This window comes from Enhydra lutris, unplaced genomic scaffold, assembly GCF_002288905.1.
Source record: "Enhydra lutris kenyoni isolate GAN:26980312 unplaced genomic scaffold, ASM228890v2 scaffoldscaffold16, whole genome shotgun sequence".
Taxonomy (NCBI): Eukaryota; Metazoa; Chordata; class Mammalia; order Carnivora; family Mustelidae; genus Enhydra; species Enhydra lutris.
In genome coordinates this window covers 19,027,057-19,046,113 of record NW_019154100.1, presented here as the reverse complement: position 1 = coordinate 19,046,113, position 19,057 = coordinate 19,027,057, and the positions used below count along the sequence as shown (strand labels likewise).

Sequence of the window (19,057 nt, the reverse complement as noted above, 5' to 3'; positions counted from 1 at the left end):
ATAGCACTTACCTCATCTGATATAACTGTATAAATTTATTATTTTTTCCCCTGGAATGTAAACTTAACAGAAGGCCATAAATTTATCAGAGTGTGCCTATCTTTCTCTCCTTACTAGAATGTAGCCTTATGAGGATATGTTTTTTTCCTTGTGGTTTCCCCAGCACCTTGAGCTTATAGCACATAGAAAACAGTTGATGACTGGAGAATGAGTGAATAAATAAAACTCTCCTTTCTCTCTTAATCCATAGAACTTATTGTCTATTCCATAGTTTTGTGGTCATTAATTTTGTTCACTTTAACATCTTATAATGCTTTCTATTATTTTCTTTTGGTTCTGTGTCTAATTGTTTCATTCCTATAAGACATTCTTCTCTGTCCTCCTTGATGGCAGGAATGGGACAAATGCTTCCTTTGTGGACCTCACAGTACAAGGCAAATGGATGTAGGAACTTGTGAATTGAATATGTTTATTTATTCATAATTACTTAAATTGCTAAAATCCAGTTTGCTTTCAACAAAAGGAGTATTTTAAATAAATAATACAATATAATTCTAAACAAAATAGGGTTTTTTGTGTATTTTTAAGGACAGAATTTTTGGAGATGTTTCTTGAGCTCATGGTATATTTTAGTAATTGAAAGTTGGAAGTTTGCAATTATTATTTTACAAATTACTGCACACAATTTGAGTAAAAGAAACAATTTTCATTGAGATGTGGATTTCTTACCTTAAAATTTTAATTTTTAAAAGATGTCTTGTTATACTGTAGTTATATTGGAACTTAGTTTTAAAATGAAATATTCTAAGCAAGTACAACTTTGTAGTCTACATAAATGTTTTTATAAATACTTTTTTTTTAACCATTTCTTATCCCAGCATATCATTCAACGATTTGTGTAATGATCGCTTGCTGTGCATTTCATTGTCACTATGTTTTTAAAAAATTGTTGCTGATGTACTTAAAGCCCTTTCTGCATATAGATTTTGTATATTGTTTCTTGGAGATAAATCTCTAAGATTGTAGTTAACATTTTCAAAAGTAAATACGTAACAATTACTGAAACAGTAACCGTATATGTTTAAAAGGAGAAATGTAAAATTATGTAACAGTTTTGTTGGTTCTTTTCTAATGTATATGGACATATCTTAAAAAAATTTATTTCTTTGCTTTATTTCAGACCAGTCTATCCATATGGGGATGGGGAAGCCTTGGCATTGTCCTTTCTCTAATAACCTTTGGACCCTTTGTAATATTTTATTTGGCCTTTTATATCCTCTGCTTTGTGGGCGGGTAAGTATTCTCAATGACAATCTTACAATTCAAATGTTATACTCTTGTTAGAAATTGAAACAAATGACCATGAGACCTCAATAAGTAAGAAAAAAATGACCATGAGAAATGGTAGTATAATTTATTTGTGAGTGCTATTTTTGCAAATTGTTTTTTATCAAAGTTAAGTAAAATAAGATATCCAGTAAAATAAAACTGGTGGCAATTGTGATTTGTACCAGGAATATGGATAGGCATCTTCAAAAAATTTTCAGTTTTTGATTGTATAAAACTTTTTTGTATAATTTGAAAGGTTTTAAAGTTTTTTTTTTATTCCTTTTGGCATTGCTACCTTTAAGGCTGAAAATTTTTATTTATTACAATATTAACAGGATAATTGGTAAGTTTAATTGAGATGATTCATCAGGTTTTACCTAGTAAGAATTAGAAGATACTGTTTCATTGTCTAGACTGCATACAATAATATTAATTATTTCCCTTAGTGAATGCTGTCATGTTTTTATGGAAAATTCAAACATCTGATTTTGCCATTTTCCTCTTCATTATTTGATTATGTTTTACAATGAGTTGATAAACCTTTGCAAGAGAAGTTTCAGTCATGATTTAGTATAACTTCCTGTGCAGAGCATTTGGTATCAGATATGAATTATATCTAAGAAAAATATAGAAAAGAGAGTTAGAGGATTGTTACTTACTCAAACCAAGTACCTTAACTGAGCTGAGTGTTTTGTTGTTACTATTTATATATATGCATGTGTTTGTGTGCATGTATGTATGTATATATAAGATATGTTTACGTAATTATTTTTGGAATGAATACCTTTGAATTCTATTTAAAAAATCTTTTGAGGCCCCAAATATTTGGAGGAGTTATTTGAACCTCTAGGTTTAGAGAACAACTTAGCTAAATTGAATCGAATGTAAAAACTGTGGCCTGAAAGACTGTGTAAGATACTCAAGGAGTGATTTCTCAGTGTACTTACCACCTCCCACCTCTTTCATGATAGGGTTTGGAAGTTCTGTGTGGCCATTTTAGAAGGACTGCACCCACTATTTGTGGGACAAATGAGAATCAAATCAAGCTCTACTCAAGTACTATTCCTAAAACTGCATATAATTTATATTTAACACTTTCATTATAATTGCTTAGGTATGGTATGGTATTAGGTGTGTATTGTATGTAAGTAGGTATTGGGTATGGTATTGCATACTGAAACAATTAGAAATAAGCCATAGGAATCAGATAAATGGAATTTTGAGTATCTTTATTGACTATAAAGATGATTGAAGACTATAGATCTGCAGCCCCCTGGGCTTTCTAAATTACACTCCTTTGTCACAAATGAAGACTGGAGCAGAATGATTGCATAGCTGTGTGCTTGCACTTCTTCCCCACGGAGTCATGGCTGCTTTCATTGACTGGAAAGGAGACTGTTTTTTGGAGATGTTTCTCTGAAAATGAGAGATTTCTTCTCTTTGATGAATTGAATAAGCTCTTGGCAAAAGTGAAGGCGAATGATTTCAGACTATTTCCCAGTATTTCAGAGAGGGAGGAAATTGTAGCTTTCTTTGTCAGTAGGAGCCCTAGGAAGCCCTGGAGACTGGAGGGTGGAGAGTCATCTCTCATACACTGAACTGCTCCGCATCAGGTTTTGGAAGAGGGAAGAGTGCTGAGTCCCATGTACTTCAAAGTCATGGCAACCTTTCCTGCTCCTTTTCTGAGTGTGCAGGTGTACCAAGGAGTAAGCACAATCGTTTTCAGATACTTTTGAAGTTCTGTAAAAGTTTTTAAATAAGGTGGGATATTGGATGGTGTGCTAGGGTCACTAAAAACTCTTTAGATAATATTAAGAGTCACATGATAGGGTCTGAAATTCCAGTTTGATGTTATATCATAAATGTTCTGATCTGATGTTCTGTTCCAGATTGTAAATCTCAGTGAAATTCACTGCCATAGTAAGGGGACTTCAATTTAAGTTCTAGAAAGCCTCCCAGAATTATCTTCAATAATCGGGATTAATTAATCATTTCTAGATTACTCAGTTGTGGTCAATGAGTATCTAGTTCCTGAATCAAATCTTTCCTATTTGGGCTGTAATTAGAAAGCATGATTGTTTTTTCTTTAATATAACTTAGTATATTTAATGCCTTATGAATTTGAAGAACAATGCAGGCTTTTAAATAGCAATCTCAAGTAAAATAATTGCATTTCATAAAATCATTTCTTGGTTTTTTTTAAGATACTTTTTTTTAACTTCTATAAAATGCAAGTTTGAGAGGAATTAATACATTTTCTTATGGAAACCACCTTTAAAAAAATTCTGCAGTTAACCATCTATAATGTTGATAATATATATGTTTTGCTGATAAAGCTAATTCCATATTTTCTAGTGTAAAGATAACTTTTGGAAGGAAAATCACTTAGAGATTTTTGTATTATGTGTTTTTTTGTTTGTTTTTTGGGTGCATACTTTTGATACTGTTTTATGGGTTATTTAATGGCATTCTGTTACGTTGGGTGATGCAGTCATTTGTAGCACCTGTTTTTACTTAAACCTCAAGGCTAAAACAGGTGCTAAGTTAAGACTGTTAGCTTACTTTCCTACTATCATTCTTTGGACAAAGGTTAATACTTTATCAGGCTTTCTCATGATAATAATCTTAGAAATACATAGTATAAGCATTTACTTTATGTCTGTAAATCTGCTTATCACTAGATAAAACTGAAACATGGGGCCATCTTGAGTCTTAGTAATAGTATCAGATGCAAGACAGGTGAAATTTATTGGCAGTTCTGAGGCCAGCTTTTTAAAAAAGAAACAAAAACAAAATTGATGACATGGGCTAATTTGACTTTGTTTTCTCAACTCATCTCTCAGCTTTTGTGGTGCTTGTACTAAAGAGCAGCGGATAGCCACAAAAAGCAGAGGACTTTGAGAATCTTCCTTTTAGTAGTTGAGGCTGACCCATATTTAATTTTTCATAGTTCCCTTCTTGTTATGACAGCAGTTGAATTGTTGTAGGATTATTATAAGATTATTATAAAGTTAGAATTTGATGTTTTTCTATTATGGATTTCCTATCTACTTAGTGGTGCTTAGATTTAATTGGTAAATTTTGAATATATAAAATATTGATAGCCTTTAGTCAATACTTAGAGTTAAACAGTTCTAAGCCAGTTTTTATCTTACCTCAACTCTGTAATTGTTTTAAAAATAATCAGCCTTTGGGATGTATTTATATGTATTTTTAAATTCCAGTCTAATTATAAGCTATATCTTTTTTTTTCTTCTTTGGCCTTTATTTATTTTCTTTCCATAATCACAAATTACATTACTATCTGACATTAATCAGTTAATAGAACTATAGAAATGTGTGATTTTAGCTATAGATTTAGATCTCATTTGTCTTTATCATTGGTTAGTGAACCTACTTATTTAGCGAGGGCTGATTTTTTTGCCTGGGGTTCTTTATGATATATATGAAATATGAAATATATGGAATATATTTATATAAAAACTTTGAAAGGCATTCTTGTATAAATTCACAAAATGCTTATAGTTGTTTTAAACTTCAGAACATAACAAACTGTCAATTACTTGCCTTGCCAAAGGAAAAACTGATTTTTTTAGTGAGTGATAAACCATCTATTAAATCTGAAAAATATCTTTGGTTAATAGATATGTTAAGTTATAACAGAATTTTGTTTTTGTTTCTGTAATTGAGTTTTTTCTTCCCCAGGGGCTTTGTGGTTACTCTCCTCTTTGGAAAAACAAACTCAGAGAAGTACCTAGAACAGTGTGAACACTCATTTCTTCCTCCAACGTCAACTGGGATTCCTAAGGTAAATAGGGTAAAGGAAGGTAAAACCTCACAGTCTTGTTCTGTGAAATGATGGTAATGTGATCATCTGTATATGGCTTGGCATATGTTCCTACAGGTCACTAATGCTCACTATAAACTTATGGGACACTTTCTAATCATGCTTAGAAAATGTATCTTGGAAGATTACTTTGAAAACTTCTGTAGTGTTAGATGTTCAGAGTGGAAGTGCAAATTTTAGGTAAAGATAGAAATTTGGGGCCTCTTCCTACTATTGTGACATAGGATTTCAAAATATGGAATGAAATAAATTGCATAGAAACCAGAGAAAAGAAAATGGGTATTATTTTTTAACTGACTTGAAAGATACAGCTTTCAGTTAGGCTATTCAGTATCTATAATTTTAATAATTTAGGCCCAATTATATTTATATCATCTTGAGTGTTGGTATTTTTTCCATTTTTTAATATCATAATCTGTAAAATTGGAATTTCGTACTGTAGGTAGGCTTTAGATTTGCATTGTCTTCAGTTCTTGTGGTATTGGGATGGTTTGTTTCAACCATCCCAAACAAACCATGTGTGAAGAGAGACAAAGTGATCTGGAGTTGATGCCGGTTATTAACTTTACGTTAATAACTTGTTCATTATGTGCTAAGATGTAGGAGATGCAGAGATAGAAATATATAGTATAGCTTTATATTGCTGAAATAAAAGAATTTCACCCTATCCTTGAAAGTTGCATGCTATAATTTGAAGGGTATGTTTTATATATGTATTCGTGCTTTGTTTTTTTGTTTTATTTTTGTTTTTTGTTTGTTTGTATTTTTAATTGAAGAATGTCCCACTACTTCTCACATTATTTGCAGGCCACTGAACTTACTGAACACTACAGAGAAATAGAGAAATTCATTTTCTTTTGTTGCTAAAAATTGTCCCTAAATAAAATTAATTAAAATATATTTATTTGGCACTTTGTATACTGTTTTGGGCTGGGAGGGGGAAGGGAGAAGAGGAGGAGAGATTAATAAAGATAATTATTAATTTGATTCACCTGAAACACTAATTTATGGTTTTAAAGTTTCACTGAAATACAGCAACAGTGTATCTTACATTTTTTGTTTTTTCACATTCTAAATAATATTGCCGATTTTACGAAATTTTTGAGGATAACAATAGGCTTTTTTTTTTTCTGGGTGTCTAGCTGCGTTAACTTGAGAAAGTGTTTGGTTTGTACAGAACCTTGAGAAAATAAGGTTATTGACTGACTTGAAGATGGCAGGGAAGTTGCAAGTTAGAAGTAACTATACAGACTTTAAATCAGAGAACTATGCAGTAAAATGTTGTGATTTCCTTTAAGTGCTTAGAAGAAATGAAACGAGAAGCCAGGACTATAAAGATTGATAGAAGATTGACAGGTGCCAATATAATTGATGAACCTCTCCAGCAAGTGAGTTTTCCTGTGTGGTATTTGAATTCCTTATCTTGTGTTGTAAGGTGTATTTCTTTTGAAAATACTAGGAAATAATTTTTGCTATTTATGTAATATGCTGGAAAGTCATTATAATGCTGTTCTTGGATTCTGTACTTAAAGAAGCTGCCTTATTTATGAAATAATTTATAATGAAGTGGTTTATATAGTATTAAAGCCTTTTGTTCGAACTTGCATTTAATAGAAAAGTTTTCTCTGACATATTTGATAATGTTTCTAATTATTTTAAAGTTAAAATGCTCTTTAGCTGATGAATAGGCTTAGTGTCTTGGCAAATCAGACAACTTGTACTATAGTTTTTTAAATGGTTATACCTGGTTTGATTCAAAAATATTAAAAAATTAGAATTAAAAAAATTACCCTCTCAAGATATTTCATTGATGTTTGATTATATGATTATTATAATGTGTTCTTTAAAATTCTAACATTTCTTTTATAGTTAAACCCAAACTTAGTTTAACTGATTTTCAAAAATAATACACATCAAGTTGTATCATTTGCTGAATTGACTGATTGTATTAAATCAATGTTGTTGATACTATTGGCAGTATCAAAGGTATTAGATTTAAGTGAACTTGGGTAGTGGGTGACTTGGGACACCAAAATAATTTAAGATTTTTTGAAATCGTTTTTTAGCATATTGATCCTTTTGTAATAAAGGCAGTTTTTTGGTACCACAATTTAGTATGTAGAGAGTATATATAAATTGGTAAATAATCTTTTTAGGTTTTAGTTTGCTGCTCATACTTTTTAAATCCTAAAAAGTTGTGTTTTTTCCCAATATTTTTGTTTTAGGTTATCCAGTTTTCCTTGAGGGATTATGTCCAGTATTGGTATTATACACTAAGTGATGATGAATCTTTTCTTCTTGAAATTAGGCAGACTCTTCAAAATGCACTCATTCAGTTTGCTACTAGGTAAGGTCATTGATGCAGAAAAAGTTAAATAATATTGTTTATACCAGTAAGGAAAATGACTTTTAAGTTGGAGGGGGAAATTATTAATTAGTAATAATTACTAAAGGTGAGTAGAACAGTAGATGATTGTGAGATAACAGATTATAGAACTAGAGCTCTAAAAACCTGTACTTCTTTAAATTTAACCTTTACATTTACAGAATGTTTATCTTTATTAAACCCTTTCTCTCAGTCTGAATGTCAGTGTCTTCCTCAGGGTCCAGTCATGTGACTTTCAACTCACTTATTGAGAATACTTTTTTTTTTAACCTCTTACCCAGATACTCTGTTTTATTTGAGTGCCATGGAAATAGTTTCAGTAAAATTACTCTTTTACTTTGAGCACATACCTTATAGAAGTCTCAGTGGAGAGGAAACCAAAGGAGCATAAATCACTGGAGAATATTCAGCTTATTTATTTTCAGAAGGGAGTGTATTTTTATGAGTTTGCTTTAAGAAATTTTTGTGAGATATACTAAAATTCTTACTTTAAAAAACCCATTTAAAAAACCCACTTACAGGGTGCCTGGATGGCTCAGTGGTTTAAAGCCTCTGCCTTCAGCTCAGGTCATGCTCTGAGGGTCCTGGGATTGAGTCCCGCATTGGGCTCTCTGCTCAGCGGGGAGCCTGCTTCCTTCTCTCTTTGCCTGCCTCTCTGCCTACTTGTGATCTGTCTCTGTCAAAGAAATAAATAAAATTAAAAACAAACAAACAAACCCCACTTACATACTGCCTCCTCTATGACAAAAATATTTTGGTCTATATCATTGTATTTAAACTACTTGATTTTTTTGGGTGGCCATTTCATATACAGAAGTGACTTATTTTTGAAATAAAGGATTTTATGTTTAGTTGAATTTGATTTTTTTTTTTTTTTAATTAAAAGATTTTCCTACTAGCCTATAGCCTCAAGGCAGGAAGCTGCATGCCATGGCCATAAGAACATTTTTAAATCTGACTGTGTTATTTTTCAGCCAAGCCTCTTTTCTTCCCTACTTAGGTTTTTGAAATACAATCTTGTACTTTTGAGAATCTTGGAGAATAGAGCTTTGCCCTGGGGCTTTTACTGCATTTTTATCTCTGTGCACATAGATGTTTCCAGCTCAGGCTGCCCTGTCATGACTTTTCATCTGTAACTCAGTTAATCCTAAGCTTTGGAGTAGTTCCTCAACCTCAGGTCATTGCAGAGGCCTGCTATAATGTTTATGGTTTGGATAATAACCTTACTTGTAGAGGTAGAGTTGAGCGCCTTCTCCCTTAGTATTAACAGCAGACGTTTATGGAGTAGCCAGCCTTAATTACAAGTGTAGAGTCGCTGTGGAACACAGAAAATAAAGAATAATCAAACTTCAAAAATAGGACTTTATCTCCTTTATTTCATATATATAACATTATTGAGTATTAGGTATTCATTCAGTCAAATCTTCTGAGTCAGTCATTCGCTACTTTTTATAGTAACATCATCCTAATGACTGTTTTTTTCCCCTTTTGGGAAGGTGGGAATAGGGGTTCATTATAGATGTGTCTGACTGCCTAAGTATATATTGAAATACAACAGATTTTAAACCTGGAAAGAACTTTGAACTAGTAATTGGGAGACTTCAGTTTGCATCCTGGTCTACTACTTAGCTATGGAACTATGAGCATGTATTTTGAACTTTTTGAATCTTTGTTTTGCTCATATGTGATATAAGCATAGTAATATCTGCCCTGTTCTGTGTTCCTCACAGGGTTATTGTTGGTATCAGATTCATCTATCCATTCAACTAATGTTTTGTGCTTCCTTTGTACCAACCAGATGCTGCAGATACTCCAGTGAAAAAAACAAAATCTCTGATCACTGGAATGTAATGAAAATAATAATTGTGAAAATGTTCTGAAAAATGTGAGGGAATTTAGAAGTTTAAGTTTTTAATGTCCTCTGACATTTATAATTTCACAAGAGATAAGGAAGCTAAGGTCCAGAAAGATTAAATGGTCAGTGCAAAATTATCCGGTGAATTGGGGCAGAGTAAGAATTAGAATCAGATTGTTCTTAGCAGTCTAGTGTTCTTTCCTCCATTCCATACCAGATATATTATGATCTGATTTTTCACCTTAGTTTCCCCACTTTTTTTTTTTTTTTTACCTTTCATAGCAGTGCTTTCCCTGTTTTTGATTCCCCCAAATCACTTTTTCTTTACACTTCATGTAGTAAATTGTTTTGTTTTTGTTTTTTCCCGTTTTGTAATATTGTATGCTATCAGGCAGAATACTTAGGTGACTGCAGGAAGAGTCGAGTTTCTTCCATCCTTAACTGAACTGAATTTATATCTTTGCTTTCTCATTTGCCTTAAGATTTTGGACAAATTTATCAGCTTCTTTTGAGCCTTAGTTTACTCATTCATAGAGGTTGATAATAACAAAGTTGATTTTGAGGCTGTTTTCAGGCTCAAAATGATAATGAGGAAACAATCACAGAGTATCAGCATAAAATGAAATGCTAATTTTGAGACATAACAGGAGAGAAGGATATACTTAGAGTCTGAAGTCCTCACTTTTGAGCTTTAGTGCTTTTATTTATTAAGCTGTATGGTCTTGAATGGGCAAAACATGTAAATTCTTAAGAGTCTGGTGATAACCCATATCTACTTATCAGATTATCAGGGGTAAATGACATCACATGTCAGAGAGTACTTTATAATGATAACACCTTGTGTTAACATTAGTACCTGTTACTCTAGTAGCAATTTGGGGATGGAAACCTTCATAGAGCACTCTTGACTTCCCTGTGGTAGAGCCTGGCTGTGAACTAGGCTGGAGCTTTAGGGATTGAATCTGAGATAACCTGTGTATTTTATTTCTCCTTCAAATAAGATATTATGTACAAGACTGAGTCCTGGGAGATTGTATTATAATTCTACCTGTACCATTGAGTTACATTATATTTAAAATTTCTTAATGTGTGTAAAATAATAATAGTAATACTTGTAGCAAACTTGTGAGAGTTAAATGAGATGATGTCCAAAGAGCATTTCCTGAAGTATTTGTTAACCAGTAAGTGGTATATTGAGCGAGTTACTTGTCTTTCTGTGTCTCAGTCTCTCCATCAGTAAAATGGGATAATTCTTCCATTGGGCTCTTGTAATGTTAATCTAGAGGAGTAGTACATGTCTAACACTACAGGATCTAGTACATAGCAAATGAGTGAGTGTTAACTTGGTTGTTACTGTTAATTTTTGTTATTTATTACCTTCCTAGTATATATACACACAGTTTCTTTGACCTTGTCTTAGTTTGTTCTGTTTTGTGGGGGAAGGAGCAGGTAGAGACAATGTTAAAGCACATACAGTGGAGAGAAAGTAGTCATTTGTGTGGTACTGAGAGCGGTTTTTATCTAGAGGTAGAATGAACCAGAGTAACTGATGAAGACCTCATGTGGATTGAGGTTAAAACTGGTCTTCAAGAATGAATAGTGGGATAGACAGAGGGATGAAGGATATGTTAGGAAAGAACAAAGTTCTGAGAAGGGGAATAAGGTTAGTGTGGTAAAGCAGTAAGGAGATACTAGTGATCAAGGAACCTTATTGCTTTAAGAGGTGTGAAATGTGGCAGCTGTGTTGCTCTCTGTTCCCCTTAACCCCAAGATTAGCAGAAAGTAGATATATTCTAATGCCACTGTGTTCTTCCTAAAGGGTTTTCCCATGGCAGGAGGAGGTATGGGTGGGTAGATTCCAGGATTCAGTGGTTGTAATACTAATGATAGTATTCTTTCTGGAACAAGGGGGGATATGTTTTGAAAATTTAACCATTTTCCTCACTAACCATTTTGCTGTAGAACTAATAGATCATGTGTTTAGACTTGTCCAAAAGGCAGGCACGACTCAAATAATGGATATTTGCAACAGTAAAGCTCTTTTGCCATTTTACATTCTTTGCCTTTTGAAAACTTAGCTTAAAACTGACTTTAACTAGAAAGGTAATTATTGTCATATTTACTACAATTAGCAAAAATAATTAGGAACCATTAAGTATTTAAAAGAAGGGGCAGTAAGTTAATGTTTTTGCAGGTGTGGAATAGATCAGGGGTTGTTAATTGTATAGTTATATAATTCATATAGCACACAGTTTACCCACTTAAAGTTAGTGGCTTTTAATATATTTATAGAGTTGTGCACCCTTCATCACAATCAATTTAAGAACATTTTAATGATTCCACAAGAAACCTTGTATCCACTTTCATTCACTCCCTTCATTCCCCCCAAAGTTTCTAGCTCTAGTCAACCACTTATCTACTTTATTTCCCTCTGGTTTTGCCAATTTTGGACATTTTATGTGAGGGGAATAATACCGTCTGTGTTCTTTTATGACTGGCATCTTTCACTTAGTACAATGTTTTCAAGGTTTATCCATGTTGTAGCAAATGTTATTACTTATTCTTTCCTAATGCTGAATAATATTTCACTGTATGGGCATAAACTACATTTTGTTTATCCATGGACATGTGGATGTAGGGATTGTTTCTACTTTCTGGATATTATGAAGAATGCTACTATGAACATTCACATACAAGTTTTTCTGTGGACGTGTGTTTTCATTTCTCTTGGATATATAGGAGTAGAATTTCTGTGTCATGTGGTAACTCTTTAACCTTTGAGGAACTGCAAATTGTTTTCCAAAGTGGCTGCATATTCTCACCAGCACTGTATGAGGGTTCCATTTTTTCCATATCCTTGCTTATACTTGCTTTTGCCTGTTGTTTTTTTCTTCAAGTTTTATTTATTTAAGTACTCTCTGTAACCCATGTGGGGCTTGAACTCACGACTTTGAGATTGAGAGTCACATGTTCTACTGACTGAACCAGCCAGGTGCCCATGATTTTGTCTGTCTTTTAGATTACAGCATCCTAGTAGGTGTGAAGTGATATTTCATTATGGTTTTGATTTGCATCTTCCTGATACGTAATGATATCGAGCATCTTTTCATATGCTTACAAGTCATTTGTATAGCTTCTTTAGAGAATGTGTATTCAGATCTTTTCCCCATTTTAAAATTAGGTTATTTGTAATTTTATTATTTAAATGGAGTGTGCTATAGTCAGGTTTTGAAAATACAATTTTATTGGATAGTCACACTGATTTGTTTGCATTTTGTCCATGGCTGCTTTTGTACTACAGCGGTAGAATGGACTAGTTGTGACCCCAGACAGTGTTGTCTGCAAAGCCTGAAATAGTTGCTCTTTGGCCCATTAGAGAGAAGTTTTCTGAACCCTGAAATAGTTTTGTAGTTATTAAAATATTTAGGAAATGTTGTTGGGGCGCCTGGGTAGCTCAGTGGGTTAAAGCCTCTGCCTTCGGCTCAGGTCATGGTCCCAGGGTCCTGGGATTGGCCCCGCATCAGGCTCTCTGCTCAGCAGGGAGCCTGCTTCCCCCTCTCCCTCTCTGCCTGCCTCTCTGCCTGCCTCTCTGCCTACTTGTGATCTCTGCCTGTCAAATAAATAAATTAAAAAAAAATTTTAAAAAAAAAGAAATATTTAGGAAGTGTTGTTAAACAAATAGGAAATATTTTAGAATAAAAATCATGTAATATAGTATATGATTTTGGCTGTGTAAAAAACTGTCAGTATGCATTCATAGCAAAGAGACCGATAGGAAATACACTAAAATATTAACTGATCTTTAGATTGTGGATTTATGGCTGATTATAACTGATGCTGAAAATCAAAAGAAGGAAATTACACTTCACGAAATGAGAATGTATTACTTTTAGAGCCACGGATAGAAACATTTGCTAATGAGCAATAAAGATCTCTAGGATGGCTTTTTTTAAACTAAATTTTCCTGTTTCTCCATTTTTTATGTTCTTAGGAACATATAAGAATATTTTTTTTACAACTATAGATGATGTGTTTTGTATAGGCAGTCACTATCCCTTTATGTCTTCAGAAAGTGATCTGGAAAATAATGCTTAATATAGTGTTTTGTACATGACGAGTTAGTGAGTAGTCAATAAATTCTTGTTGATTGACTTCCTGTTTATGATTTACATGTTACTTTTTTCCTACAGAATTTTGATATATTTCACTACTAAATCTAGGAATGTTTCATTTGTCAGGTACATTTTACTAGAAATCTTGTTTATTAAAATAGTTAACAGCATTACTTTAATTTTTTTCATACTTATCATTATACCTAGGAAGATGCACACCTAGCCCCAGGTTATTTATTTTTTTCCTTTCCTGTTTAAGACTTCCAGCTCTGTGTTCTTTACACTCAACCTCTAAAATAGGTGAGTGTGCTTCACAGGTGTTTCTCCAAGTTCTTCATTATATTCAGAGATCCACATCCTTTAGAATATCTGAATCTTTAACATCTTTGAAGCCTTGGAGCATAGGATATAGAACTAGACTTCTTATGTAGTGATACATTTCACTAAATGCCATTTCCTTTAATGTGGTTATATAAAACTGCATACCTAAGATTCTTCTCCATTTCTTCCAATTTGTTTCTAACTTTAAGAGTCAGGAAGTTTTGTGTTCTTATTAAGGTAAAGAAAACACTGAATTGAAAATTAAGAACCCGGATTTATTTTTTTAAACAAAACCTTGATCTCACTAGCTATATAATCTAGAATAAGTAATTTAAGTCTGGAGCTGTAATGATAGCAACTTGTAATTATTTCAGATCCGTTGAAGTTCTAAAATACTAAGACTCCCTGGTGAGGTCAGTACTAATCTTGGTTTGTTTTTATTTTGCCAGTCATACCCTGTCCTCAAAACATGGGCTTATATACTCCGTAAAACCTTACAATTTGAATACCATTTGGGGAGTTATTTTTTATAGTGTCTAATGTTGGTAATTAGATTTAATTTACTTAGGAATTAAAGTACTTTTCTAGTCTATTATTTTACCAGTAGGAAGTCTTAGAATAGGATCATAATAAAGTTTTTATACCTCTTTATATTTCTATGTGGTCAGAAAGAATGCTTGGTTTCAGACATAAAGGACATTTAGTAGACTAATCTTATTTTGATGGTTAAGTCTTCTATCAGTGAAAACTTAGAAATTTTTATTTGATTATCCAGATGACTGCTATTCTTTACAGAACGTGGAAAACAATATATTCGTAGTTTTAGAAGTCTACTTTAAATTTTCCCACCATGGTTGATTTTAAGCTATTGTCAGGAAGTCACTGAAGGTGGAACTAGAAAAGAGATGTGCACATTTTGCTGTCCCACTTTTTTTTTCCCTCCAACTGTGAAGAGGTGCAGCCAGTGAAGGGAGCAGCAATGAGACTTGTTTCTTTGTGTGGTTGCTAATTTAGTTCTTGTAAAAGAGGAATTTTCTACATATATTTGAGGATTATGGTAGAGAGTAACAATAAATTTCATGTAAGTTCAGGAATGTTGTGAAAAAAATGTTACCTTCTTTTATACTTAACCTTATAATTTGATTTTTTAAAGTAATTTTAAAAGGGAAACAAAGGTGCTGTAGTGGAGTGGTTATGGTAACATGTATTATGAATAAATTGAGATTGGAAGAAGGGCAATTCTTTTAATGTGTTTAGAAGCAAGTTTACAATTGTGTGCCTTAAGAATCTGCTCAAAATTTGAATTTCAGGCTGAAGTTTTTGACATGATAGCAAAGTATTCCTTCAAGGGCTCCTGAAGGATGGAAACAAGTAAAGGTTTATGTATTATAAAGAGTATATCCTTTCTAAAAGGGAATTATGAGAGGTAAGTTACTGCCTGATTCGGTGGCTCAAGGAAGAAGGGATTCTTCTTTAGGACAGACACCACCTGCTTTCAGCAAAAAATATCTGTGGATCAGTTGATCAAAAGCCCTCTACTGGAATAAAACTCTCCTTAAAATCTTCTCAAAGATGCTTGCTTGTTAAAATCTATACAGAAAAACTAGGAATTTTACTACAGTAAAGTTCTTTTTTTTTAAATTGCCATTTTTTTTTTACATAGAAAAATATACACACTTATACACACTATGCAATTTATAGTCCCCTTTTTACTGTTTTCTTTTTTTTTTTTTTTTTAAGATTTTATTTATTTATTTGAGAGAGAGAGAGTGAGAGAGAGCATGAGTGAGGAGAAGGTCAGAGAGAGAAGCAGACTCCCTGCGGAGCCGGGAGCCTGATGCGGGACTTGATCCTGGAACTCCAGGATCATGGCCTGAGCTGAAGGTAGTCGTCCAACCAACTGAGCCACCCAGGCGTCCACTTTTTACTGTTTTCAAATAAGGTCTTAGTAGTCATTTCTGAGAAAAAATAGTGTGGCATCAGGAACATAACATTTATTATAGGATTCTTCCTGTGGGAAAATCAGTTTTTATTTGTATCATTTTGATAGAAAAGACCTTTTCCAGGAAAGTATTCTGCCAAGAATGTGAAGATTACGTTTACTGCCAAATCCAACTACCCACTTCTCTAGTCAGGCAAGTCTACTCATGGTGACCCTTGCATATACCATGCTCATTTCCTTCTTTTGCTCATTCCTAAATCCTTTCTTTCTCCCATTTCAGAGACATTCATTAAGATTTGTTTTAAGTATAGCTGCCTTATTTAATACTTTTAAATTCTAACATATCACTTAATTAACTTCTCCTTTGTGTCTGGTTATCATGAACAAAATTTTAAGTTGTTTTTGGCACGGTCCCAATTCTGGACTACTGTAGCAGCAATTTTCTTAACTTACTTTAGCCAGAATTCTCCATTCCTTTTCGAAGACATACTGACCCATGCCCGTAGCATTAAAGCTAGGCAAGGACACCACTTTCTAGTACTTCTGTCCACTTCTGTGCCTGGGTCCTGTCCCTAGAAAATATGATGCACTTGGTCCCTGGTGTGAGCTGAACATGTGTGATTTAGAAGAAATAGGTAATCAAGCATGTTAAAAAAAATTGTATTTGTTTTTGAACCCATGTATCCCAATTTTACTTTTTTATTATAGTCATCACTTAATTTACTCCTATGTAGTTGGAGGAAGTGTGAGAATGACAAGGTCGTTTCTGTAAAAACTAAGGCATTTGCTGCAGAATTTTACTCAAGCTAATTGATAGATAGATTGCAGTTGATTCAGGTTTGCAGAAGACAACTAATGAAATATTGGTGGAAAGTCTTAAAGGACTCTGCATTCAGATTTGTTCAGAAGTGTCATTAGTTGTCATGCCATTTAAAAGAAACTGGACACTATAACTGTTGCAGTGTTGTAATGTTTTATTAAAGACAAAAGCCACATTAATATCTCTTGGCAAAACCTTAGTGAAATAAAAGGTCTTAGTCTTATATTGAAGATTTATATAATTTAAGTTAAAATGAAATATATTCATGACTCTTTTGATCAAATATTTTGATTTACTCACCAGTTACCAATTTCCCACGTACTCTGTGTGTGTGTATGTGTGTATGTGTGTGTGTGTGTGTGTGTGTGTGTGTGTATTACACATGCTTAGATGGGTATTCAGGTACTATAACATGGATTCTTAAAGTTCTAAGTGTCCTTAAAGAGAACAAACCCTGGGAAGTGAGGTGATTTGCTGAATTTCACAACAAATGAAATGGTGAATGTTTTACTTGGATTAGAGACATATATATGCCAATCCAGTGCTCTTTTACAGAAATCCTTAATTGATTTTGGTGTATTTTTTGCATTACTGGTGATGAGTTGTACATTGCTTACAAAGATGGAACCAGTGAAGCAATTTATATACTCTCATTGTGAGCCCACATGTTTGGAATATTCATTGGATTTTTTTGGTTATTAGTATTATATAGTTTAAGGATTTAGAAAGGCAAAAGGAGCTCCTCACTTTATGCTCTATTTCGGAACTTTAAGGAGGAAAGAGTCTGTCATAAGCACCTCATGTTGCCTTTCTCCAGGAGACACCTATTAACAGTGTTTTGACCCTGAAAGAGGAATCAGTAAATCACTATGTATCGAGTGTCTCCAATGTTCAATACATTATTTAGCCACAGGAGATACCACTGTGAATAAAATGAGCACAGAATAAAACGAAGTCTCTCGCTTCCTGAGATTTTTATCAGCAGTTGAATAGTTGAATTTATCTCACCAGTTAAATTATTTAACTGTAGGTTGAAAGTGCTGTGAAATGTGACAAATTTGGTGCCATGAGAATGTATAACTGGAGATCCATACCTAGTCTGAAGGAATATGGCAGAGAGACAGAAAGCCGAGGGGCATTGAAGGCTGCCATGTGGAATAGATATTTTAGATGAACTCTGAAGTAAGTGGGAATTGTCAAGTCAATGTTGGGGAGAGCAGGGAAGTATGTGAAGAGTGGGCCGGGGTGAGCAAACTTGGCAGAGTGATTAGGCTGTCCAAAGGCTCTGAGATAAGGGATATATTTGAGAAATGGAATTAAAGCCTATAAGTCAGTAGAACAGAAAGGAAAGAAGAAGGTGGAAGAGATGGTGATGCGGAAGTAAGCATGGACCTCCTGGGTATGCAAGATCTTAGAGAAAGTAGTCATGCTTAGCCTGAAGATCGATGGGGAGTTATTGAACAGTTTTTGAATCTCTTATTTTGTACTATCATATTTGTATATTTAAAAAATCACTCTGGCTGCTCTATGGAAAACAGAATGGAGAGGAGACAAAGGTGGATGTGGGAGACCATTTAAAGTAAAAGGCCAAGAATAGAATGCTGGCATTAGGGATTGAGATAAAGGCATGGAAATAGATGTTCAGAGAGGTATACTTGTTTGGTTTTTGCTCTTGTACTTTAATAAAACTTCCTTACTTGTTTGCATCCATAGTTAACTTCTGTAATTCTTGAAACTGTTCTATCAAGATACATAAGCTTCAGGGGCCTACTATGAATTTTAGGTTTTCAAGGTAGGGTTGAATATATTACTGATTCTCTTGGTCATATAGGAAATAATGTTCTCCTATATTTAAGTTCAGGAAAGAAAAGCTTATAATAGTAATAATATGAAAGTGTAGGTAATAGGATTTATTGTAGTAATCTAGGTGCTTTTATTAGAATAGGAATCATGTGGGGGAATACTTTAAACAAAGTGAAAAAGAGCCTTGACCATAAGGGTACTTGGATGGCTCAGTTAGTTGAGCGTCCCACTCTTGATTTCGGCTCAGGTCATGAGAGTGGGCCCCGCCTTTAGCTCTGTGCTGGATGTGGAGGCTGGTTTTGATTCTCTCTCCCCCTCTTCCTTCCCCTTACCCCCACTCTAGTGCTAGCATGTTCTCTCTCTCTCTCTCTCTCTCTCTCTCAAATTATTAAATAAATTAAATCTTTAAAAAAAAAAAGTCTTGACTATAGGCATAATTTAAGAATAATTGATACTAAGAGCTCTACTAGAAAACTACATATAGATCAATAGAAGAAAGTGTGGCTATTATGTAAATTGAATAACTTTTTAATTGTTTTTTATATTCATGTTCCATTTAGTATGTATTTATCAGTACACTCTAATTTTAGAAAGTACTTCACTGTCATGAGAATATTTTCAAATTTTGTTAAGACAAATACT

The 19,057-nt window shown here is 33.5% G+C and overlaps 1 protein-coding gene across 6 annotated transcripts in view; it reads left to right on the top strand.

Annotated features, from left to right (window-relative positions):
* Positions 1 to 19,057, top strand: part of LOC111147234 (sorting nexin 13) — a 136,844-nt gene that overhangs the window by 51,160 nt on the left and 66,627 nt on the right. For all 6 annotated transcript variants that reach the window (XM_022503153.1, XM_022503151.1, XM_022503152.1 and 3 more), the window contains exons 2-5: positions 1,181 to 1,293; positions 5,035 to 5,137; positions 6,475 to 6,564; positions 7,402 to 7,523. In XM_022503153.1, the coding sequence (XP_022358861.1) occupies positions 1,181 to 1,293; positions 5,035 to 5,137; positions 6,475 to 6,564; positions 7,402 to 7,523 (428 nt within the window). The remainder of the gene's footprint in view (positions 1 to 1,180; positions 1,294 to 5,034; positions 5,138 to 6,474; positions 6,565 to 7,401; positions 7,524 to 19,057) is intronic.